Source organism: Leopardus geoffroyi, chromosome B4, assembly GCF_018350155.1.
Source record: "Leopardus geoffroyi isolate Oge1 chromosome B4, O.geoffroyi_Oge1_pat1.0, whole genome shotgun sequence".
Lineage (NCBI taxonomy): Eukaryota > Metazoa > Chordata > Mammalia > Carnivora > Felidae > Leopardus > Leopardus geoffroyi.
The window spans coordinates 4,452,116-4,475,215 of NC_059341.1; the positions used below are offsets into that span (position 1 = coordinate 4,452,116).

At 55.5% G+C, this 23,100-nt stretch overlaps 1 protein-coding gene and 1 long non-coding RNA gene across 5 annotated transcripts; one reads left to right on the forward strand and one right to left on the reverse strand.

The window, feature by feature from the left end:
* Nucleotides 1-4,968: 4,968 nt before the first annotated feature.
* On the reverse strand, nucleotides 4,969-7,205 carry LOC123590150. The gene is made up of 2 exons (XR_006708629.1): nucleotides 6,715-7,205; nucleotides 4,969-5,560 (listed from the first exon to the last, which is right to left on the reverse strand). It is a non-coding gene; the product is annotated as an uncharacterized LOC123590150 (long non-coding RNA).
* AKR1E2 (aldo-keto reductase family 1 member E2) lies at nucleotides 7,205-22,642 on the forward strand. Of its 4 annotated transcripts, none has more exons than XM_045463021.1 (11): nucleotides 7,205-7,548; nucleotides 8,024-8,100; nucleotides 11,274-11,441; nucleotides 13,227-13,343; nucleotides 13,481-13,558; nucleotides 15,246-15,368; nucleotides 17,298-17,395; nucleotides 19,300-19,372; nucleotides 19,855-19,938; nucleotides 21,050-21,132; nucleotides 21,226-21,373. In XM_045463021.1, the coding sequence occupies exons 2-11, from the start codon at nucleotides 8,059-8,061 to the stop codon at nucleotides 21,290-21,292; spliced, it is 933 nt and encodes a 310-aa protein (XP_045318977.1). In that variant the 5' UTR covers nucleotides 7,205-7,548; nucleotides 8,024-8,058; the 3' UTR covers nucleotides 21,293-21,373. The 4 variants fall into 4 exon arrangements, with proteins under 4 accessions (XP_045318977.1, XP_045318979.1, XP_045318975.1 ...); XM_045463020.1 differs by lacking the exon at nucleotides 21,226-21,373 and adding an exon at nucleotides 21,394-22,642 and having other exon boundaries at nucleotides 7,452-7,548; XM_045463023.1 differs by lacking the exons at nucleotides 8,024-8,100; nucleotides 21,226-21,373 and adding an exon at nucleotides 21,394-22,642 and having other exon boundaries at nucleotides 7,418-7,548; nucleotides 19,855-19,944.
* Nucleotides 22,643-23,100: the final 458 nt, after the last annotated feature.

Sequence of the window (23,100 nt, forward strand, 5' to 3'; positions counted from 1 at the left end):
CGTGCTAAGTGAGAGCGACCCTTCGGGAAAGGCCACGTGTCGTGTGATAACATGGGTGCAAAACTCCTGGGTGGGTGCGGTGTGCGGGGGTGGGGAGTGGGGAGCCACTGCTTAGTAGGGACGGTGTTTCTGTTTGGGCTGATAAACATGTTCTAGAACCAACAGTGATGGGTGTGACGCATAGTGAATGTAATGAGTGGCATTGACTTGGACGAGTTAAAATGTCTTCAATGTGAACTATTTAACATGAATTTTACGTTCACGAACATACGTTTTATGAGCATACAGGTGACCATGGAGTAGATGGCAAAAGGGGGCGCCAGTTAGAAAAGAACAGGATGCGGCCGCAGACTAGGGATGGGGAGGCTCTGTTTCTGGAGCGGCTGCCAGCCGGGTCTCCTGCGCGGGCCCCAGAGGTGGTGCCAGATCTGCTTCTCGCTCTGGAGCTGGGGTTGGATGTGGCGCGTTAGTGACCCTTGCTGTGCATTCTCTGCTCGCCCCACCTCTGCAGTAGGTGTCGGTCGGTGGGAGCCGGCTCGGGGTTTGGGGCTGGTGCGGGTGGGAGCCGGGGCTGGAGCCGGGGCTGGCCGCGGAGCTCACAGCGGCTCCGTCTCTGTAATTGGCGTGGCGGCAGATCTTAGCTCCGGAGCTGGCGCTGGACCAGAGCCTTTCTCTGAACCTGGCGATGGCCAGTCCTGACCTGCAGTCTATTTGGAGCTGCTTCTGGCTCTGGAGGTACGTCCAGTGCCGGAACTGGCGCAGGAGAGGGGATAAGTGGCGTCTAACTGGAGTGGGTGTTCGAGCTGGCTCTGCTCGCGGTGGTGGTGCGAGAGCAGGTGCCGGGGCAGGGGCAGGAGGCGCGGCTGGCACAGGCTCGAACTTGGTAACAGATGCAGAGTCGGGGCTGTGAGTCTTGCCTTCAGCCCGAGCTGGCTCTAGCTCCGTATCTGGCCTGGCTCTGACTCCTCACTAGGTTTCGGAGCTGGCCGGGGCTCCAGGTGAGGCGTCCCCCCTGTCCCCCTCCGTGCAGAGGGGGATGGTGGCTGTCTGCCTCCTCCCGGGGATGGGCATGAAGCCTGGAGAGCCCAGAGTTTTGCTACTTTTCAGAACAGCCACTCGGGAGAAGTCTGAGGGGGACCGGGGCTTGCTCGGCCCAGCCCGCTCACCAGAATGCCCTTGCACGTGTCGCTGATGTCCCCACGCGGGCTGGTGGTTGTGGTCAAGCTGAAGAGGAAGAGGGGCTGATGGAGGCTGACCTGTGCCCCGAAGACTTGGGGATGACAGGATTGTGGGTCCCGAATGGTGGGGGGACACCAAGAGCAGCGGATGGCCAGACTCTGCCGGAGGGGGGGGTTGCCCAGGCCCGCCTCCTGCTCCAGGGGATTCCTGACGCTCTGTTCTGGAGCCGAGGGCGCTTGGCTCTTCCTGTGGGTGCAGAGGGAAACACCGGTGCCGGGAGGGGGGGACCGGGAAGGATAAGAGCTGGTGGGGCAGCGGACGAGGCAGAAACGTCACTTGCTGGCCAGTGGTAATGCCAGGAAGATGCTCACCGTGACCTCCTGTCCGGAATTGGAGGAGGTGACCCAGTGCACGCTGAACATGTGGGCCACCAGCTGCTGACTTAGAGGCCTGGGAGTGGGGACCACCCCTGATCCTGGGCTCTACACGAGCAGGCGAGCGCGTGGCTGGGCGGCGAGTCGTGGCTGTGACCTGAACTCACCAAGGGTGGGGAGGTGCATGGAAGGCAGCATGCATGGTCACACTCCTTGGCAGGTGTCGGCTAGTCTTCTGGGTCCGAGAGCACAGAAGACATGGAGGGCTGTGAGTGGACAGGGGAGGCCGGGCCTGCCTGTTGAAGGGCAGGCATCGTGTCTGGTCACAGATGGGTTTTGGGGGGGTGTCTGGGCCCTGGGAGTGGCCTGGGCTGGCAGGTTTGTCTGGGGGGCTCAGTCCGTAAGTATGTAGCTGCTTGACTAGCCCCTGGGAGAATGCGGCCAGCGCTAGGGGCCAGTGAGAAGGTACCCTCAGCAATTTTGAGTCCTGTCTGCTTCCTGTAGGGGGGTGGGTTGAGCTGGCTGCATGCCTGACCTTTGCCCTCTTGGTGCAAGTCTGATTCTTTAGGACAGAGGCCCAGTCGGCAGGGAGGGTTCATGGTGTAGAGCAGGTTGGCATCGTCAGGACCTTCAGTGTTGGTGGGAGATGGGCAGGGGAAGGGACAGAGGAAGGGTCAGCCGTGGCTGCAGGCCGGGAGAAGGAAATGCACAGAAACGGAAAGGACATTAGTGGTGGTCAGGGGGGCAGACGGTGTGGGCACCAGGACCCTTGGTGGTGCCAGTGTTTCCCACCCTGCACCCACAGAAAAAGCCAAGTATCCCTAGCTCCTGAAAAGAGCTTCTGGAATCCCCCAGAGCTGGAAGCGGGCCTGGGGGACCCGGCAGAGTCCGATGTCTGCGGTAACGTATACAGGGTTTCTGTTTAGCATGACGAGAACATTCTAGAAATAGATAGTGGTGATGGTCGCACAGCATATTGGATTTACTTAATGCCACTGAATTGTACAATTTAAAAGGATTAAAAGTAAATTACCACTGTGTGTGCATTTTAAAACGTAAAATGTAATAAACTTTAATGTACGGGAAAAAGAAAAAGAACACTTAGAAACAAACACTGTTATCCCGAGACAGCGCTAGTGCCAGAAGTGGCCTCGGTTGTTGCTCAGGAGCGGATGCCGGGGAGACGCCGGGGTGGGCTCAGCATGGCAGTCAGCGCCACGCTGGCAATGCCTGGCTCTGGCTTGGGGACTGGCGCGGGACCCGGGACCGGGGCTGGTGCTGGAGCTGGCTCTCGACGTGACACTCTGACCCTGGCCCCGGTAGCAGAATTGGTGCGAGAGCTGACCCCGGCTCTCGGTCTGGCTCCAGAGCCGCAGCTGGCTCTAACCCCCGAGCTGGTCCATGTGTGGGAGCCGGAGGGGTCTCTGATCCTGGAGCTCCACGGCTGGTGCCAGAGCTGCCTCTGACTCCAGAGCTGGGCAAGATCTTGTGCTGGACGTGGCTGTAGCTTTGCAGCCCCCCTTACTGGCTGTGGGGTGGATACAGTCCCCCCTGTTCAGCTGTGAGCTCGAGGGCAGGGAGAATGTCTAGGGTTCACATTTATATTCCAGATGCCCGCACGTTAAAGGGAGCGGCACATAGGTGCTGGATACATGAGTGAATGAATGCATGAATGAATGAATGAACGAATGAATGAGTCGGTCAGCTAACCCAAGATGACTTTGCGTCTCAGGTTTCCACATCTGGAAAGTAACAGCAGCCTGCGGGAATTGGGAGGATCTCACGGATTCAATGCCCGTGTGAGTGCCTACTGTGTACCAGGCACTATTCTAGAGGCTTGGGAAGAAAGCACAGGAAAGGCACCGTCCCTGCTTGCACGGAGCTGGCGGGAGCGGGGCTCCAGCGAGGGCATGTGGGTCCAAGCCCTTCCGGGAGCAGCTGCCGGGATTGGCAGGTTGTACACACGCCCTTGTCCAGCAGCTCGAGACGAATCTGGGTGGGGCTGGAGGGCTGGCGGGCTTACTGGTCTGAACGCCCCTGTGAGCGTTCCCTTCAGAGGTCCTCGGTGTGGCCATCTTCAATCCCATCCTTAGGTTCCTACACGAAGTTGGTCTTGATCTTGTGAGACCAAGAGCTTCCTATGACCCGTCTTCCCTCTGGTAACCCCAGAGTTCACCAAGGGAGCTGGGTCATGTCTTCCGAGAGACCATCTAGGGTCCCCTTCTGGCCAGGGTGCAAACGGGGCTCGGATCCCTGGGCTTTAACCACCAGTGGCCACGCTGACCCTGGCACTGAAGCCATGTATTCAGGTGCTCAAACATCCAGCTCAGAGTGGGAGGGACAGAAGAGCGAGGGGTAGGCCCTGGGGCAGTTAGGACCAGGGAGAGATCTCGGCAAACCAGTAGGTAAGAAGCTTCGCTCCTCAGTTTCTTCCTCGCCTGCCCTGCCTGCGTTGTGTTGCATCTGGTGGGTGGTCGTCATTTATCTCACGGACCTCTGATGAAGGAAAGTGGCTTGTTTCCAATCTTTTGCTGGTGTGCAGAAGGCCGCAGTGTAGGACCATGTGCAGATGTCAAAGTGTGGAGGTGTTTCCGTGGGATAAAGTCCCTGAACGGGGATTGTCGAACCCAAGTGGACTTACATTCGTAATTTTTTTTTTAATTTTTTTTTTCAACGTTTTTATTTTTGGGACAGAGAGAGACAGAGCATGAACGGGGGAGGGGCAGAGAGAGAGAGGGAGACACAGAATCGGAAACAGGCTCCAGGCTCTGAGCCATCAGCCCAGAGCCCGACGCGGGGCTCGAACTCCCGGACCGCGAGATGGTGACCTGGCTGAAGTCGGACGCTTAACCGACTGTGCCACCCAGGAGCCCCTACATTCGTAATTTTGATACGTGTGGCCAGACTGCCTCCATCCAAAGGCACTGTGCATTCTCGTCAACAATGAATAAAAGTCCCTGTTTGTACACAGCTTCTTTTGGATTTAGGAATTTTGTCATGACCGAGACTGAGTATATATCATGTGTTTGAGGCTCTTTATATTTCTTTTTTGTGAATTGTGTTTTAATGTATTTTGCCCGTTTTTATATCCTGTGGCTGTTCTTTTTCTTATCAGTTTCTAGGATCTCTATTTATAGGGGGCGTAGGCTCTTTGCCTGAGATACGAGTTAGAAAAATTCGTTCCCAGTTTATCGTTTCTTCCTTTGTAAGTTGTGGTGTCTTTTCCCCGGGACAATGGTAAAGTGTCAGTGCTCCCGGTTTGATTTGTGGATTCGATACAAATACAATCCCCATAAAATACCTCAGCAGGTATTTCTTTTCGGAAACCCATGAGCTAACTTCACAATTTATGCAGAAATACAAAGGGCCAAGAACCAGAACAACCTGGAAGAACATAGTTGGAGGACATACAACACCAGATATTCAGACTTTTTGTTCAGCTACAGTGAGTGAGGCAGTGGGGTAGTGATGCAAACTAGAGTACGACAAAGTGTCCGTTCAGCCCAGAGGCCCCCATACGGATGCTGCGCAGGTCTGAGCACAGCAAACGAAGCCAAACGTAGGAGAGCTCGTCCGCAAAAATGTGCAGTGTATGTGGATAGAGCGTGGGAGGAAGCTCCGTGCTTGTCCCAGCCGAGGCAGGAACAGCACGTGACAAGGTTCAACCTCTTCCATCATAAAGATCAACGTAATAAAGGCCTCTTATGAAAAGCTCGTGTCTAATGTCATCCTCCGCGGTCAGGTCAGGAACAAGGCAAGGTCTCCCACTCTTGCTACTTCTGTTCAATCTAGTATCTTAAGTCCTAGGCAAAGCAGTGAGGCAATGAAAGAAAGTAGGAGGCGTCTAAACTAGAAAGGAAGAAGTAAAATGGTCTGTGTTCATAGATGACATCATTTAAGTAGAAAAATCCACCAGAAAACGGTCAAAACTAAAACAGGATTCAGCCAAGTTGCAGGATACACAATCAACACTCAAAAATCAGGCGTATTTCCATATAAACAATGATCTGAAAAGGAAATCGAAACATAACTCCATTTATAATAGCATCAAAAAGAATAAAGTACTTACAAATGAACCAAACCACGGAGGTGAAAATCTTTTACAAAATATTACTGAAGGTTTTTTGGGTTTTTTTTTTTTTTTTTTTTTTTTTTTTTTTTTTTTTTTTTTTTTTTACTTTAGAGAGAGTGTGAGCAGGGGAGAGGGGCAGGGAGAATCTTGCCGGTAACTTGTGAATGAGCTCAGATGGGGACCCTGCCCCAACCCAGCCTCAGCTGAAACCACAGCCCAGGCTCCTGGGACACCTTGAGGCACAGGCTTCAGCTGGGCTAAGCGGGGGCCCTAATCACAGACCCTGGGATAGTGTTTGCTTTTGGGAGCACTAGTCAGGGTAAGGTGTCTCACACATAGACAAGCAGTATATCCTGCCAGGCCCGCATCTGGCCCTGCTCTCCTCCCTCCCTCCCTCCCCCCTCCCCAGCTCTCTCCAGCAGCAGTGGCTTCTTCTCAGCCCCTCTGGCCAAATGCGCTTCTGCCTCTGGGTCTCTGCACTTGTGAGCTTCCCTTCCCCCAGCACACTGTTCCCAGACTTGTACAGGGCCAGCTTCTCTTGTCTTTCTGGTCACGGCATGAATGCCACCTGGAGGCCTTTTAGACCCTGCTTAGGGGCTCCTGGCTGGCCCTCAAGCACCCTGCTTCACTTTCGCAGAGCACTTGATCTCTTGCATGCTTTTGTCCATCCCCCACCCTGGGCCGTGAGCTCCTGGAGGGCAGGGACCATGTGGGTTCTTACAGCACTCACTCTGCGTGAGGCAGGAGCCGAAGGAGCCAGTGAGAGGGTCTGGGAGCTCCCTCCCGCTTCAGAGAAGCTCATAAAAAAAGGTCCACGTTGGGTCAGAGGCAAGGGGGTGTCCCTTCCCTGGGCCAGGTGCTTGGTAGACCAGTGATCACCGCCTGGTGGTGGGAACCAGAACTGCAGCCTCAGGCGGAAAACTAGAGATTAACACACCTTTGGGGTCCCCAAGGCAGTGGGGTTCCCAGGCCCCAGGCGACAAAGGAGTTAGGACCTGGGGGCTGCAGGGGGGAATGCGTGGGACCTAGGCTCCATATCCCCCAGTCCCGACCACTGTACCGGGGTGCCCAGTTGACCCAGGAACCTACTCAGCCCCTCCAGGGCAGGGACTCCGCCCACTTCCACCTGAGGCTCCGGCAGGGAGGGAGGGTCCTTGGTCCTCGGAGGCAGGCGCAGTCCAGTGCCCCGCCACATTCTGCATTACCCAGGTCTTCAGTCCCTAGGGGCCACGGGGAGTAGACATTTACTGGGCTCAGCCTAGTGTGTCGTCGATGGAGAACCGAGGCCGGCAACTCCTAGAAGCCTGTGGGACCCTCGGGATTCCTGCCGCAAGCACATCAGGCTGCAAAGGAGGAAGGTCTTCCCTCTCTATGATGGAGCTCCCTCCCCGTGAGGGTGGGTGTTAGGGGTTTCCCTGGTGCCAGGCGCCCAGAGCGGTGGACACAGAGCTCCAGACCTGTGCCGTCCGTCCTGGGGATGGCCTGGCTCTGCCGACCCTGGGACCCTCGAAACACCAGCCCACCAGTCCGGCAACTCGCCCTTCCTGACGCTGTGCTCCCAGGACCTGTGGCTGTAAGATCGGAGCCGAGCTGGGACGGCGCGAACAGAGCCGAAAAGTCCGGCGCTGGCGCACAGACGCGGCAGCTTCTCCCGCTTCCAGACTTGTGGGTGTGTCCCCTGGCCCGAGGGGCGTCTCCAGCTAACGGCACCCTGGAGCCGCCAGCCAATCAGAGCTGCCTCCTGCCGGCACCGCCCCCCGCTTGGCGCTGCGTCCAATCGGAGCGCCCGCCCGCACGCCCACCCACCCGCCGTCCCCAGTCGCAGAGCTAGAGGCGGAGTGGCGCTCCCGGAGTCGTGCGGCGGCGGCGGCAGTGCTGGCAACCATGGAGAAGATCCCGGCTCTGGGCCTGGGCACCTGGAAGGTGAGGTGGCCTGACGACCTGGGGGAGGGAGGGCCTTTCCCGTCCGCGGCGCTCCGGGACGCGGAGGGGACCCCCCAGGGCCGCCTGCCTCGGCGCCACCGCCCCTGTTTGAAGGGGGAGGTTCTCCGGAAATGCTGGCGGTGCCTGGGGCGTTCGGAAGTAAAAGTTCGCGGGAGCCCCGAGGGGACGGTGGTGAGGCTGGGTCAGGGCCGGAGGGCTGGGGTCGGGGCTGGTGGTCTTGGCTGGTGGCGCCTCCCCAGAGGCTGGCGGGACTTGCCACCCGCAGGACAGACAAGGAGGTGCCCCCACCGCCAGTGGGGTTTCAGAGGGAAAGCGTGCAGCGCCCAGTGAGAACCAGGCGGGGCACTCGGGGACTTGCACTTTGGCCGCTGTGACTCCTATCCGTGATTTCAGTCAGGCGCTAACCAGGCCTTCCTTGTTTCTTTTGTCTCTGTACCCTTTGTCTTCAATGAAGATGTTCATTTGAGAAGTCACTTAAGAAGCTACCAGATGAGCAGGCATTGGAGTCATCAAGCCCTGCTCATCAAAACAGTATTTAAATCGTTTCTTCTATGTACTTACCAACTCTTAAAGACCAAGGAGGCAACTCTACTCACTGTGGTTCTCAGCATGTGGCCCTGGATGTGCTTTCGGGAGCTGCTCAGGGGGCTCAGGGGGTTCCATGCTCGCACTTTCTTGCCTGCCTCCAGTCCTGCTCTTATGCACTGTCTTCTGCTGGGGGTGGGAGTCCAGGCGTACTGCCTTGCACACGGGGAAGGGAAACCTGCAGAAGCCGTTTCAGTGGCCCAAAGGTTCCTTTTTGTGGCTGTTGGGCTTCAGGTGCACGGACCAGTCTTAGTGACCCCTTCTGGATCCACACAAAGTCTTGCTTGGATTTAGTTATTTCCAGCAGTGTACCGTCACAGATCAAGCATCAGCTGTCGGTTGCTCCGGAAGCGATGCACCCACAACCAATCACAGAAGCTCCATCGTTTACAGCAGCATGTGCATCATCACTGCTGCCCGTTGGGTGGTCAGCTGGGCTCTATGCATCCGGGCCGCTCGCTCAGTGTCTGGGGTTTGGCCGCTCTCACTTGGGACTGTTGGGCTGCTCGTGGCTCAACGCAAGTCTGGACCTCAAGCAGGAGAATCTGGGGTATTCTCGTGGTGATGGCCCAGGCACCAGAGAGCAAGGGGCATCCTGGAGCCTAGGCTTGGAGCTCACATCTCTGCCACAGAAAACACAGGGCAGCCCAGGTCCCAGAGGTGGGGACAGAGCCCATTCTGGGCCTGCGGAATCACATTAAATCTGTAGATCAGTCTGGGAGAACTGGCAACTTGATGATACTAAATCTGGCTTTCTACAAGCCCAGTGTATTTCTGTGTTAATGAATTGTCCTGGATAGAAGGCGTCTCTCTCTCGTCATCTGGTTGTATATACAGCTTGCCCTGTAGAAAGCATACACTTCATTTGATGGAATCATTCCTGATCCTGGACCGTCCGCGATACTATTGGAAATGAAACTTCTCTGAAATTATGTCTTCAGCTTGTTTGCTGTTGATGCATTGAAAAACAATCATCTCCGAGTGCCTGGCTGGCCCAGTCGCTGGAGCATGCTGGACTTTTGATCTTGGGGTCGGGAGTTCAAGCCCTCTGTTGGGTGTGGAGCCTTCTTTAAAAAAAAAAAAAAAAAAGCCTTCTTTGGTATATTCATCACATTTTCAGCCACTTTGCCAAATTGTCTTGTGAGTTCTTTTAATTTGCCTATGAATTCGTTTGGGCTTTCTACATAAATGATCGTATCATCTACAAATAATGATACTTTCATTTCTTTTTTTCTGATCCTTAAGTCCCAAATTGTTTTTTCTGAGTTGCTTCTGGATGGCCAGGACCTACACTACAGTGACCATTCTTGTTCTGTTCCTGACTTTAAGGGACTGTTTCTGATACTTGGACATTTAGGATGATGTTTGCCCATTTGTTCTTTGGCTTGCTTTTGTTCTTGTTTTTTTTTTTTTTTTTTTTTTTAATTATATTTATTGTTTTAAATGTGGACATTCTTTACCAGGTTAAAGAGCTTCATTTTTTCCAAGTTGACTGAGAGTTTAAATCACAAATGGGTGTTGAATTTTATCCAACATTGACTGACATGATTTATTTTTTATTTTTTATTATTATTTTTTTAATTTTAGAGAGAGAGCACACATGCGGGGGAGGAAGACAGAGGGAGAGAGAGAGAGGATCCCAAGCAGGCTCCACGTTCGGGGCAGAACCCAACACAGGGCTCGATCCCACGACCTTGGGATCATGACCTTAGATGAGCTCCAGAGTTGAATGCTCTACCAACCGGAGCCACCCAAGCACCCCGATGTGATTTCTTTTTTAATCTGTTAATGTGGTGAATTATTATGGATGTTCTAATATCAAGCCACCCTTGGCTCTCTAAGATAAGCTCTGTGGGTGTGGTATGTTAGTTTTTCATATACATTGTCGCATCCGTTCTGAGGTCATTTTACTTAGGATTTTTGCAACTCTTATTCATGGGTGAGATGAACGCAGGCCTTTCCTTTGAATATTTTTGTCTGCTTTTAACTCCAGGGTTATGCCAGTTTGGTAGAAGGGGTTGGGAGTATTCTCTCTTTTTCTCTTCTCTGAAAGATTTTGTGTTAAATTGGGACGATTACATCCTTGAAATTTTTGCAGAACTCTGTGTGTGTGTTTAATTGCTTCATTTTAGAAATAATTATAGGGGAAGTCAGCTTTTACTTCTTCTTGAGCAAGGTTTTCTAGGGATTTCCCTCATTCTTTTCGTTTTTCCCAATTGTCGGCTGAGAGTTACTGGTAGCATTTCCTGAGATTTGGGGTCTCTGTTGTATCTGTATGACCGGTTTTCGGGTTTCCAGTCTTGTGAGAAGATTGTCCACCTTATTAAGGTCTTTCAAAGAACTGACCTCCGGCTCTGCTGATCTTCTGCGTCATATCTTTACTTGATGTGCGTCCTTGTCTCCAGATTCCCTTTCCTTCTAATTCCTGGGTGGACCGTTGTCTAACTTCAGGTGGACGCTTCCTTAGCTTCTGGCCCCCCAGAATGTGCTGCTTGTCAGAGGCGGACCATTCTTCTGGCCCGGCGCCTGGGGTTAGTGAGGCTCACGCGAGGGGGTGCCGTGTGGGCTGCAGAGCCCTTGGGGATGCTCGTGCCTTGTGTCCCGAGTCCTCCCCAGGCCTCTGCCCCCGCGTCCCGTCCCTTTGCTCGCTTGAGCCACCCAGCTCACCGCGAGCGTTTTCTGAACCTCACCTTCTTGAGGGAATCCGTAGTGCCCCTCGGGGCTTGGGGAGGTGCCCCACGTGTGCTGGGTTGTCTTCGTGTGAGCGGACACCCGCTTACCTTCCCACTTGGCCCCCTGATCTTCTCGGGTAGAGGGTGAGTCTACACCTTCTTGCGTCTCAGTGTCTATCCCTATTCACCCCGCGTTTATTTATTCCTTTGCTGGTTCGGGAAGCGCGGCATCTCGCTCGGTTCTTTGCAGGCCCTAAAATACCTGTAGGGTTTCCCCCAGGTAAGGAAAGGTGTTGGAACTTAGGTTGCATCTAAATCCTTTCTGCCCCTGACCTTCCCCAGTGTTAGCGCTTCCTCGCTCATGTGTTGTTTGACTCTACATTTTCCAGCGCTGAGGTTGGGATGGCCTGATGTGGGCGGACCGCCTATGTCACGTTCGTTTTGCAGGCAGCTCCGGGCGAGGTGACGGAGGCAGTGAAAGTGGCGATAGACGCGGGGTTCCGGCACTTTGACTGCGCTTACTTGTACCACAACGAGAGTGAGGTCGGAGCCGGGATCCAGTGCAAGATCCAGGAGGGCGTGGTGACCCGGCAGGACCTGTTTGTCGTCAGTAAGGTAGGACTCGGCGTGCAGGGTGAGCAGGGTGCAGCCCACGCGGGCTGGGTCAGCAGGGTAGCCGAGCGTGGGGAGGGTCTTCTGGTCCCACGGGAGCTGATGACCAGTGCGTCCAGGACACTCGTGAGGCTTCGTGCACGCACCGGATGCGGTGCAGGTGCAGGCGTCGGGGACAGCACGACAAGCAGAGGGGACAGCATGGGCAGGGGCCCGAGGCACGGGACAACACCAGGGGGATGGGGGCCTGGAAGGAGCTCGGTGCTCCTGGATCGGAAAATGTCAGTCATGAGAAGTGCGGCTGCGGCAGGGACAGGCCAGGTGACGAAGTCACGCCTTTCAAGGGGCTTACTCTTCATCCGCACACACCGCACAACGGCGCGGGTTCTCAGCAGGGAGCTCGGGTTCCGGACAAGCCAGACTTGTGTCAGAGCTGGGTGACTGCAGCAGCCGGAGGGAGCAGGCGTTGGAGCGGGAGGCAGAGGACACTCACAGGCCGGACTGGGACCGCGGGAGCCGGCTCAGGAGGGAGACAGGTGCTCAGGGCCCGGTAGGGGCAGGTCCAGACCGCGGGAGAGTTCCGGAACTCCCCTGCCTTGGACTTTGAAGCAGATTGTTAGGACTCTGAGGCCAGGAGCCACGGGTTGTCATTCCCGCTGTCTCTCATGGCCCGGCCATCTGTCACGGCCCCACCTCCTGTCACAAACCCCAAGGGACCAGGAGAGTCCCTGGATGACACAGCTCCACCGTGTATAAAACAGGGGTCCGGATTCGATCATCTCCTGAGGAGTTTCCAGGACTAATTTCCACAATTGCAGGACTCAGTGTGGTTTCTGTAGATTTGCCCTTCTGTTCCACTTCCGGATGATTTCTGTAAGTCATCAGTGCCTGTGGAGCGAGGGCAGAGGGCTGGTGAGGGCGAGGCGAGGCGAGGTGGGTGACGGGATGGCTCAGTCGGCCCCGTCACCCGGGGCCCGCTGCTCCTGGTGCCCTCTGAGTCCGCAGGGGAAGTGTGTTCACTCTTCCCGCAATTCGGAAAAGTCACGGAAATACAATTTTTTTTATACTCGCTGTTTCGAGAGTACCATTGTGAATGATAATTTTTAGGGTTTTTTTTTCTTCTCTTTTGTCATCAATACACTATGGTGAGAGTCTGTTTTTATATCTTTTAATTCTCTTTCTCGTACTTATTTATTTTTGGTTTTTCTCTTGCTGTGACGGAGTCTTCGGATTAGCTTCCGTCACAGAACTAAATAGTGTAACAGGGGACGTAACGGGAGGGAGAAAATGGCAAATTTTCTACTTCACAGGGGGTGTGGCTTGAAATCTCTAAATCAATACAAGACAGTGGGTGTTAACTTCCTTAATTTAACCTGCACGATTACGAGGCCCTGAGAACAGAGGCCCTTGAACGTGGAGGAGACGTAGGTGGGAAGCAACGCACAAGTTCTCCAGAGTTCTCCTCCTCTCTGCTTACAGCCGTTTGCTTTGGTCTGGTTCTGGTTGTTTCTTCTGGTCCTAGTGAATCCAAATAACCAGACCGCCCCCTCCCAAATGTTTCACAGTGCCCCTGTCTCCCTGTAGTGGGAGTCAGGCAGAAGGAGCCCTCTTTTGGAGACCCCTTCCCGAGAGAGTTCCGGAACCATCTGAGGGTGATGTCACTGCCCCCGCTGTATTCGTTGCCGTCTGGTCCCGGATGCCGTCTGTTTTCCTGCTCCCGCCCGGACTTGGGGGACTGAGGGGCAGAAGTTGACGCTGGCTTCCTCCTCCCCCCCGCACCCCCCATAGCTCTGGTGCACCAGACACGAGAAGTCCTTGGTGAAGGCGGCCTGCACCAAGAGTCTCAAGGCCTTGAAGCTGGATTACCTGGACCTCTACCTCATGCACTGGCCCATGGGCTTCAAGGTACCGTCCGGGAGGCGCAGAGCCCAGGGGCAGCACCTTCCCTCTGGTCAGGCCTGGCGGGGGGTGCGGGGAGCTCTCCCCAGGCCTCCTCAAGGACCCCACGGTCCCTTGTCCGCCCCCGCCTCTGCGCCTCCCAGCCTGGGGAGGAAGACCTGCCCCTGGACCGCAACGGCATGGTGCTGCCCAGCGACACGGACTTCCTGGACACGTGGGAGGTGAGGCGCGTCCCGCCGGCCTTGGGCGAGGTGATGGCGGGTCCTGTGCATGCGTGGGGGGTGGGGGTGCGGTTGTCCCCCGACACACTCGTGTGCGCTGTGAGCGGGAAACCAGCGCCTGATCCCGGCCGCCCATCTGCCGCCCTAGTTCCGGCTGGTTCCTCTGCCAGGACGTCAGTTCCAGGGATGACTAAGTCAGACCCCCCCCCCCCCCCCGTTTTAGTCTCAGTGTCGCCTTTTTGTTTTTGTTGTTTTTAATGTTTATTTATTTTTGAGAGAGAGAGAAAACACAAGCGGGGGAGGAACAGAGAGAGAGGGAGACACAGAATCTGAAGCAGGCTCCGGGCTCCGAGCTGTCAGCACAGAGCCCAACGCGGGCCCGAACTCACGGACCGTGAGATCATGACCTGAGCCGAAGTCGGACGCTTGACCGACTGAGCCACCCAGGCACCCCGGTGTCCACTTCTTTGTTGATGAGAGAGTATCACTTGGTCTTTACGAAATACGGAAGAGTGTGAGAAAGAACATTTAAGAATCCCCCCGTCCATTACCTGGCCGAAGCTACCACTGCTGTCGTGTGGCTGCGGACCGCTGGGCCTCGAGCATCTAGGAACGAGGTGTGGCAGCCCAGCCAGGCCTGTGTGGGGCTGGAGGCCGAGTGGCAAGTTTCCAGGCAAAAAGGGGGAAGAGACCTGGAATAAAGTAGCGAGCAGCGGCATCGCGGGTGAGGGGTGCAGGTGTGGAAGGGGACAGTGTTCCCATGGGGCCCCGCTGACCTGGCACGTGTAATCTTGCAAACGGTGTGGGACGGAGGAGGGCGGGTGTGAGGCCTGGGAAGCAGTGAGCTCCCGCTGGAGCCTGCTGAGTCCAGGGAGATGGGCGAGAGAAGGCCTTCGAGCACCAGGCAGAGTCGGCAGGCGCACCGGTCAGGCCACCCTCTCCCTCCCCCCATTTCTCAAACAGGGCAATTGGCGAAACAGATTAGATGAGGGATCTGGGCTGTCAGGACCGGCGTCCAGGGGCCCTAGCGCTTTCTGTCCCACGGCATGGCCCCTCGGGAGAGCTGTGGCTTGGGGTCCGGGCCGCGTGCAGCCCGGGTGCGTCTCCGGGTGATGCTGGTGCCTCCAGGCAGCGGCTGGTGCACGCTGACTGGTCCCCGGCCCGTGGCCGCTCAGGACCCGGGACCTACTGTTGACGAGGTGCCCCACGCCAGCCCGACACCTCCTGAAGTTCACGGCCAGCAGGAGGACGATGGCACGTCACTGCGCTTAGGAAGCGTATACGCTAGGTAGAAAGAGCGGCGAGCGACGGGCATCCCTGCCGAAGCCTGTGGCACACATGTTCAGAGGAAGGGGAGAAGTAACAGCTGAAGTGTTGAGTGTTGGCCACATTCTAGCCCTGCGCTGAATGCTTTGTGTGTGTTACTTGATGGGATCCTTAAAACAACCCTGTGACATGAACAAGCTCGTCCCCAATTTGCAGGTGATGATACTGAGGCTCAATGTGGTCACACAACGTGCCCAGGGTCCCTGGCCACTAGAGGCGCTGGGGGCAGAAATGCCTGTGGGGCATCGGGTGGGATATTTAGAAGCCCGGGTGGAGCCGGTTTAGCGACGTGTGCAGAGGAGGGAGGGGCGTGGGCGATGGTGGGGGAGGGGGAAGCAGAATGACTGTTTGTTGTCTTTAGGCCATGGAGGACCTGGTGGTCACGGGGCTGGTGAGAGCCATCGGGGTGTCAAACTTCAACCACCAGCAGCTCGAGAGGCTTTTGAATAAACCCAACCTGAGGTTCAAGCCAGTGACGAACCAGGTGAGGCTTTAACAGATGGAGTTGGCTTTTCAGGCGTCACGTTCCCCCTGGCTACGCTGGAAACGAAACAAGGGCACAGAGTAGGCATTTTTCTCCCGTGGCTGCAAAAATGGTGACTTAGGGAGCGGTGAGGCAAGTAACGGGTGCCGAGGCTGGAGAGCTTCTGGAAAGGCTTGTTCGATTAGGTGGGGTCCTCGGGAGGTCGGCCACGGGCTGAGCTTGGTCCTCTCTGTGCAGAAGTGGTGACACTCCTGTCTCGCCCTCCTCCCTCCCTGACATTGCTGCTCGCGGCTTCCTCGGAAGGCACCTGGGCCCCTCCCCGTCCCTCCCCCTGGGGGGCGGGCAGCCGAAAGACCCCAGGTTCACGGACTCTGCCAGGACTTTTGTGCAGAGAGCTGGCTCGTGAGGAGAGGGCTTCGCTTGCAGAAAGGGCCTTTTTGCAGTACATTCTTTTACCTAAACATTTGCTCAGGTGTCATGTACATTTAAAAAGTGCACCCATGACAGTAGAGCTCAGTAAATTCTCGTAAACCGAGCCTCACTCTGTGCCTACATCCAGATCGAGAAACCGCGCGTGACCAGCACCCGAAGCCCCACCACGCTTCCTCCTGTTGACCGCCCCCCGACAAAGGGCAGCCCGTGTGCCGATTACTAACAGCGGACACTGGCTCTTGAACTTTATGTAGATAAAGTGACCCATTACGTACTCTTTCCCGTCTGGCTTCTTCCAACATCGCGTCTGTTGGATTCCTCTGTATTCCTGTACGATCGTCCGTCGTTCTGATTTCTGCGTGGGATTCCGCTGGGCACACACACCACACTATCGTTACCCACTCTAGCATCGACGGCCACTTGCATAGTTTCCGCTTGGGGATATTGAGAATAGAGCATCACGTTCCATTTTTTATAAACACGGTGTAGCGTGGATGCAGGAGAGGTCGGGCATCGCTCAGCGAGTTCCACAGGGGAGCGTGCTGGTCGGCGCCTGGAGCCCAAAGCCCAACAGCGTCTGCCTTCTGGAAGCTCTCCTAGCCGCCTTCCTCAGAGCGGCACCTGTCCCGACGCGAGGCATGCCTTAGCTTCCCTGCTTTAAACCCTGGCGTGCCTAGAATGTTCATGTGCATGATATACGCCCCCGTTCTGTCAGGGTTCCTGTTGAGCAGCACTTTAACTGGGGGGGTGGGGAGGGCGGAGAGCTGTTGCCTCCTCTGTGGGGTGGGAGGGGCCTGAGGGGCTGTTTCCTAATTGGGGTTCTGAGCCCCCAGCAACGTCCCCTCAGAAGAGTTTTCCTTGCTATTTCTGGTGGCTGTGCCCAGCACGTTCCTGACCCTCGAGGGCACTGTTTGCAGCTCTTAATTCACTGTAAAGGAGTATTTTCAGCCCACTGATGACCTGGAATTGTACGTGAGAATTTACAGAATGTGCAGGCAGAAATCCCGCTCTCAAGTTTCTCAAAATGTCCACTGGAGTCCCCTGGAGCACGTGTGTCCCACATGACTCCCCGGCGTCCTCCATGCACCTGCGGAGCCTTGACAGAGGGTTCTCTGGCCCGCTTATTCTGGATGTTGGGGGCGTGTCTGGGAACAAAACAAAGTCAGCCCAGACCCCTGCCTCTGTGGAGCTCGCATCAAGCGGCGGGAGACAGACGACAGCCAATAAGTACCATGTGGAAGATGTCAGATGGTGACGCAGGCGAGAGCGGAAAGTAAAGGGTCAGAGGGAGGGCCTCCCGGAGCAGGTGCCATCCGAGTGTCCAGGCGACGGGGTGTTCCTCTTGCCCGTTCTCAGTGGCTTTCACTTTAGGTGGGGACGCTTGAGCCTCGAAATGGGTCCCGGAGCTCATCGGCGACAGCCGAGACATTAAGAGTGTGCCCTTCCCCCGTGTACGGTGACCTGAATTTTCTCGGTAAGCGGTGCTTCTCCTTTTAGGTCGAGTGCCACCCGTATCTTACCCAGAAGAATCTGATCAACTTTTGCCAATCCAGAGATGTGACCGTGACAGCCTACCGGCCCCTCGGCGGTTCCAGGTGGGGGTGTGTCCGTGGTGGGGGTGGGGGGGAGAGATGCCCCCTCCTGCTGGATCTGGATAGTTAGCGGAGGGCCTAACACAGGCAGGTGTGGGCGGGGCGTGTGGGCTGGGGGAGGGGCCGGCGCCGGCGGCCAGAGGAGGGCAACAGCCTGGTCTGAGCTCTTGACCAGCACGTCGGGCCCGCTGCTATGCCTTCCGGTCGAGATGGGTCACAGATATCTCCATCTGCACGCGTCCTCTTTCCCCAGCACCGGAACCGTGTGCTGTGCGCCCTGCGTCCGTTCACGAGCCCCCACCCGCTTGGCACCCCCAGACCAGACACCCGGCAATCCTGCCTTTCCAGCCCATCCCCAGAATCCACTCTGATTCTGCCAGAGAACCCGGGATCTGTCTGTTGATCTCTGCTCTCGCCATCACGGCCCGAGTTAAGTGGGAGTTCTCTCCTGTAATTAGAGCAGCCTGTCCGCTCCGATTTGCCCGGTTCCAATCCGTTGTCCGCGCAGGAGCCGAGGGAGCCGTCTCAGTCTGATCAGGTCACTCTCCTGCTTGAAAATCCTTCGGTTCTTGGCAGGACCTAGGAGCCCCAGCCGGTCTGGCCTCGGCCTAATTCTGGCCTCGTGTCTTCCCACAAACGGTGTGCACCCACCACCTGAACCCACGCGGGGCTCCCGGAGTAGAGCGCCCTGTTTCTAGCCTGTGCCTTTGCATAGGTTGGTCTCTTTACCTAGAGATCTTGTTTATATATATATATTTTAATGGTTTATTTTATATTTGAGAGAGAGACAGAGACAGCGAGCAGGGGAGGAGCAAAGAGAGATGGAGACAGAATCCGAAGCAGGCTCCAGGCTCTGAGCTGTCCGCACAGAGCCCGATGCGGGGCTCAAACTCACGAGCAGTGAGATCATGACCTGAGCCGAGGTCGGACGCTTCACCGACTGAGCCACCAGGCGTCCCTCTAGAGCTCTTGTTACCATCTTGTGTTTTTAAAGTCTGGCTAACTCTGATTTCTAATGTCCAGTTCAAGTCAGCATCACCTCCTCCAGGAAGCCCTCCTGACTTCCCTTATCGAGGTTTTGTCCATAACCCTCGTTACACTGTCTTGCCATTATTTTCTTTCCAGTCTCCCACTTGTCAGAGCTGCGTGAGTACAGGGGCCGCGTGTAACTTGTGGCTCTCCAACAGCCCCTGGCTCAGGACCTGGACAGACTAGGGGCCCAGGAAGGGCTGAAAGCACTTGACTCTTATGGCCTGTGTGTCTCCTGTGGGGAGTGGGGCACATGTGTTTGAACTTCTTAGCGGCTGGGGAGCTGCTGGAAGGCGGGGTCCTGTTCTGTGGCTGAACTTGGGGCACTGGAGCCACAGTGGGTGGCAGGGGCCAAAGCAATGGCTCTCCAGGGTGACCAGGGCCTGTCCCTGCTGGACAAACCCTGAGGGATAGTGCCATGGCCACAGCCTTCCAGTTCTCTGCACTGAAGCTTCCCCTCGTGTTTTGGTATTTGAGTTGAACTGTTCTGAAATTACCATCGTGAATATCGACAATTATTTACCGGCAGCGCTAGAGGCCCCGCCCCAGGCCCCGCAGTAAGAGCTCAGAAGTCAGCCCTACCTGCCCAGGGCCTCTCCAAAGCGCAGAGAACACGTTGCCCCCTGGCTCTCGAGAAAACACCAAATGTCCATGGAAAAGCAACGTGCCCAGCTGTCCCCACCGAAATGTCTTCTCTAGATGGTGGGATGCGGGTGATGAGCTCCTATACATCATTTGAATTTCCTACCCGGAGCAAGTATTGTGATCAGACACAAATAAACCTAGGTCTTGGTTTTGGAGGAGGTATTGTGTGTCTGAAAGCAGGAGGCACCCAGGCTTGTCCCCCCTGACCGCCTGCCCTGTCCTGCTCTCTCTAGTGAGGGGGTGGCCCTCCTGGATGACCCCGTGATTCAGAGGATCGCACAGAAGTACAAGAGGTCTCCCGCCCAGGTAGGAGGGGCTGCCCGCAGGCTCGGGGCGGGGGGGGGGTCTCCCCGCTTCCTCTCGGAGCCGGGGACTGGACGGAGGAAGGGTTCGCTCACTCTGGCCCCAAGCTTCCAATTCACCAGCACAGGGGTGCCCGCTCCCACCCACTAAGGCTGCGAGGCCCGTGGGCGGGACTCCAAATGTGGGGCCCCCCGGCTGAGTGGGACAGAAAAGACTTCCTTGCTCTCATGTCCAGTGTTTGGGGACTGGGCGTCTCCGTGAACTGTCATTAAGGCGTTGGCGGGTCCTCTGAGCTTTGCCATGGACCAGTCGTGGCCATTACACACATTGGAGGAACTGTGCAGAAAATGCCAGTTGGGGTTCTGAGGGGCTTTGGGACAGAAGAGCCTGTAATAAAAGTTCCGGCTCTCCTGACTTTGGGACTTTGCACAGTAAAGTGTGAATCTGTGATTCCCCTTGTCTGATACGAGACCGTTTTTCTGCAGATTGTGATCCGATTTCAGATCCAGAGGAATGTGATCGTGATCCCCAAATCTGTCACCCCAACACGGATCCGTGAGAATATCCAGGAAAGGGTTCTTTTCTTCTTTTATTCGGAGGGTTTGGGATCACACGGTAGTCAGCTGGGGGTCTGATCACCGCACAAGCAGGCCCTGTGTTGTGTGGCTTTGACGCAGCAGAGGGGCCGGGTGGAGCTGCGGCCACAGCACGAGGAACCCCAGAGTGTGACAGGCACGAACCCAGCCCGGGAGCCGGCGAACAGGAGGTCCCGAACAGCCGGGGTGCCGGCCAGAGGCTCGCAGGGCTGTGCCCCCGAGCCGGGTGCCCGCTCCCCAAGTCTCAGGACCGCTGCCTCTGGCTGCCCGGACCTGGGTTCGTGGGGCCCTTCCAGAACCGAAGGCCGCCCTCCAGGCAGAGCCTCTGCTGACACCGAGCCCTTGGTTTCTGCTAGATCGGGTGGAGGGTCTCCTGTGGGTAGAGGCCGGGCCCGGCCGGTCCCCTCCCGGGAGTCGCTGCACCCTCCCTCCCGGCTCCTCAGCTGGGGACCGGGGCTGGCTCTCCTGTGAGAACAGATCGTGTTTCAGGAGTGGGGGTCATAGTCCTCACGGGTATTAGGAGCAAAGGGGGTGCAGCTTAGAATTCTGCTTTATGAGGAAAGAAACAAGAATTACACTGTGTTATGGCTACTGTCAGAGCCAGTGGTGCCGGGGACCCAGTGTCCGAGCTGGGAGGGCGTGGGGCACGAATGTTTTTGGTTTTTCACTTTCATTTGGTTTTGGAGGGGTTTTTTGGTGTTTTTCATTTTGGGGGGGGGGGTTCTTTTTTTGTGTTTTTTGTTTTGTTTTGTTTTTGAGCGACGGGAAAAATTCTTTGCTCACCTCCCACCTCTTCATTCTGGCTCGTCCCTTATTCCCCTGGGGGGTGGGGGGGGACTGCAGTACACGTCCTGTCTTTGCAGGGGCTGTCACCCAGCCCGGGGCAGCCAGCGTCAGGCACAGGATCACAGCCGCGGTTCACGGAGGAAGGCTGATGATCCGGGGAAGTTGCAGGTGCCGCGTGCAGTGTTTCTTCCGCATCTTGTGTCCCCGGCAGGTCTGGCGCAGCGCTTTGCAGGCGACAGGTGCTCAACGAGATGCTCACTGGACTGACTTCACCGTGAACGTTTTGTGTTGGGTGCAGGTGTTTGACTTTGAATTATCAGAAAGGGACATGAACGACATCCTCGACCTGGACAGGAATTTCCGAATGTGCACCTTGCCCACGTAAATACGTCTCCTTTACCTCTGTTCCAGGGGGGAGGGAACAGTATTCGGGTTGAGGCGATTCCGAATAGGTGTTGATCGTATGCATTTTAGGTTAATTAAACCTTCTCATAAGGCTTTCCCCTCGGAGGATGGGCCTCTGAATGAGTCCCGAGACTAACTGAATACATCGGGAGCTTGAAAACACACGGCAGTGACTTTTAGAAGGTTTCTCTTAAACGTAATAAACATTTCATTTTGATTTGTTTTCCTGTTTTTCAGAGCTAAAAACCACAAGGACTATCCTTTCAACATAGAATACTGAGCACGGCCTCCCTCTTCCCCCCTGCCCGGCCCAACGGGTCCATGAGGCCCGAGCCGAGGCAGGGCTGTGCCGGGGAGGTGGGGGCGACCGGCTTTGACTTGGGCGGATTCCTGCCTGGAACAGAGCTGCGCTCCCTGAGAGGCCCACACAGTTCCAGTGGTGGGTGAGGGGAAGGGAGCCGCCCTGGGAGCGGTGCTCGCTCTCTGTGGAGAACCCCCCCAGTCCTACGGCTCCTTTGAGCGCAGTGTGACAGGATTTTGACCAGACAGGCTGTGTGGCGGGCCTCTACCCTCGGAAAAAAGCTTGTATTATGGAAATACTTAAATACAGGATTCGAGACCATAGCACGAGTCTCTTCATGTGTCACCCAGCCCCGCCTGAGACCCTGGGCCGGCCTCCCGCCATCTGTGTGGCTCTGTTCCCTCAATCCCCCCAGATGGTTTTAAAGCAAAATCTTTACGTTCACACGTGCAGAGACAAGCTGGGTGAAGGCGGGAGAGGGTCTCGGTTCAACACCGAGGCTTTTCTTACTTAAATATGGCTGTGGGAACCCCAAGCAGAGAGGACATGTGGGTCATTGCCCTCCTGCGCTCGGCGTCCGGGGTCCGTCCAGTGGGCTCGCTCAGGGCTGTGTGTGACTCGTGTCCTCTCTGCTCACCGGATGGCACTCGAGCACCATGCTTTGGGCCATTGTCTTAAAAATCTGCTACAAGTTATTATGGTCCACGAAAAAAGGTTCATTTTCATGAATGAATGGCAGGATGCTTCCCTGTTTATGTTAAACGTAAGAAAAGTTCACCATATAGGCTAATAGTGCTTTCTACTAATATTTACCGAATTTTGCTATTTAATGAAGTAATTCTACCGGATTCAGAATGTAAAGAAAACTGAGAAAAGCTCAATTATAACAAGTAAAAATGGCCTAAACTAGCAATATCTAAGAAGAATCCTCTTTCTAGTGGGTCCTTCTAATCTATGCCCATGTCTATGACCCATGTAGATCAACAAATTACATAAAATACGTGATCCATACACACATATAACACATGTGCACGGACACTTCGCAAAACCTGTCCCACAGCACACATGGTGTGTGATTTGATTTTTAAAAGGCACATGCACTATATACTGGATGTACAGCCATGTACCTGTTCACTTAACATTTTGATAAGACAGCAAGTAAATAAATACTGAAGATTTAAGTCGCAAGCTTTAAAGCTACCGGACTTGAACTGATGATCCGATCTTCCTCCCTCGGCTGCTGATTTCCACATCTTACAGAGTCCTTAGTGTAATTCAAGCCTGGTGGAGACACTTCTGTTTTCTTTTTAAAAAAAATTTTTTTTTTCCACGTTTTTATTTATTTTTGGGACAGAGACAGAGCATGAACGGGGGAGGGGCAGAGAGAGAGGGAGACACAGAATCGGAAACAGGCTCCAGGCTCTGAGCCATCAGCCCAGAGCCCGACGCCGGGCTCGAACTCACGGACCGCGAGATCGTGACCTGGCTGAAGCCGGGCGCTTAACCGACTGCGCCACCCAGGCGCCCCGACACTTCTGTTTTCTACAGAAACATGGAATACAGATTTTTATGTCGTGTTTTACGAGAGCCACTTGAAATAGCAAGAGCACCAGCAAGTGTGGCAAAGATGAGGGACACCTGGT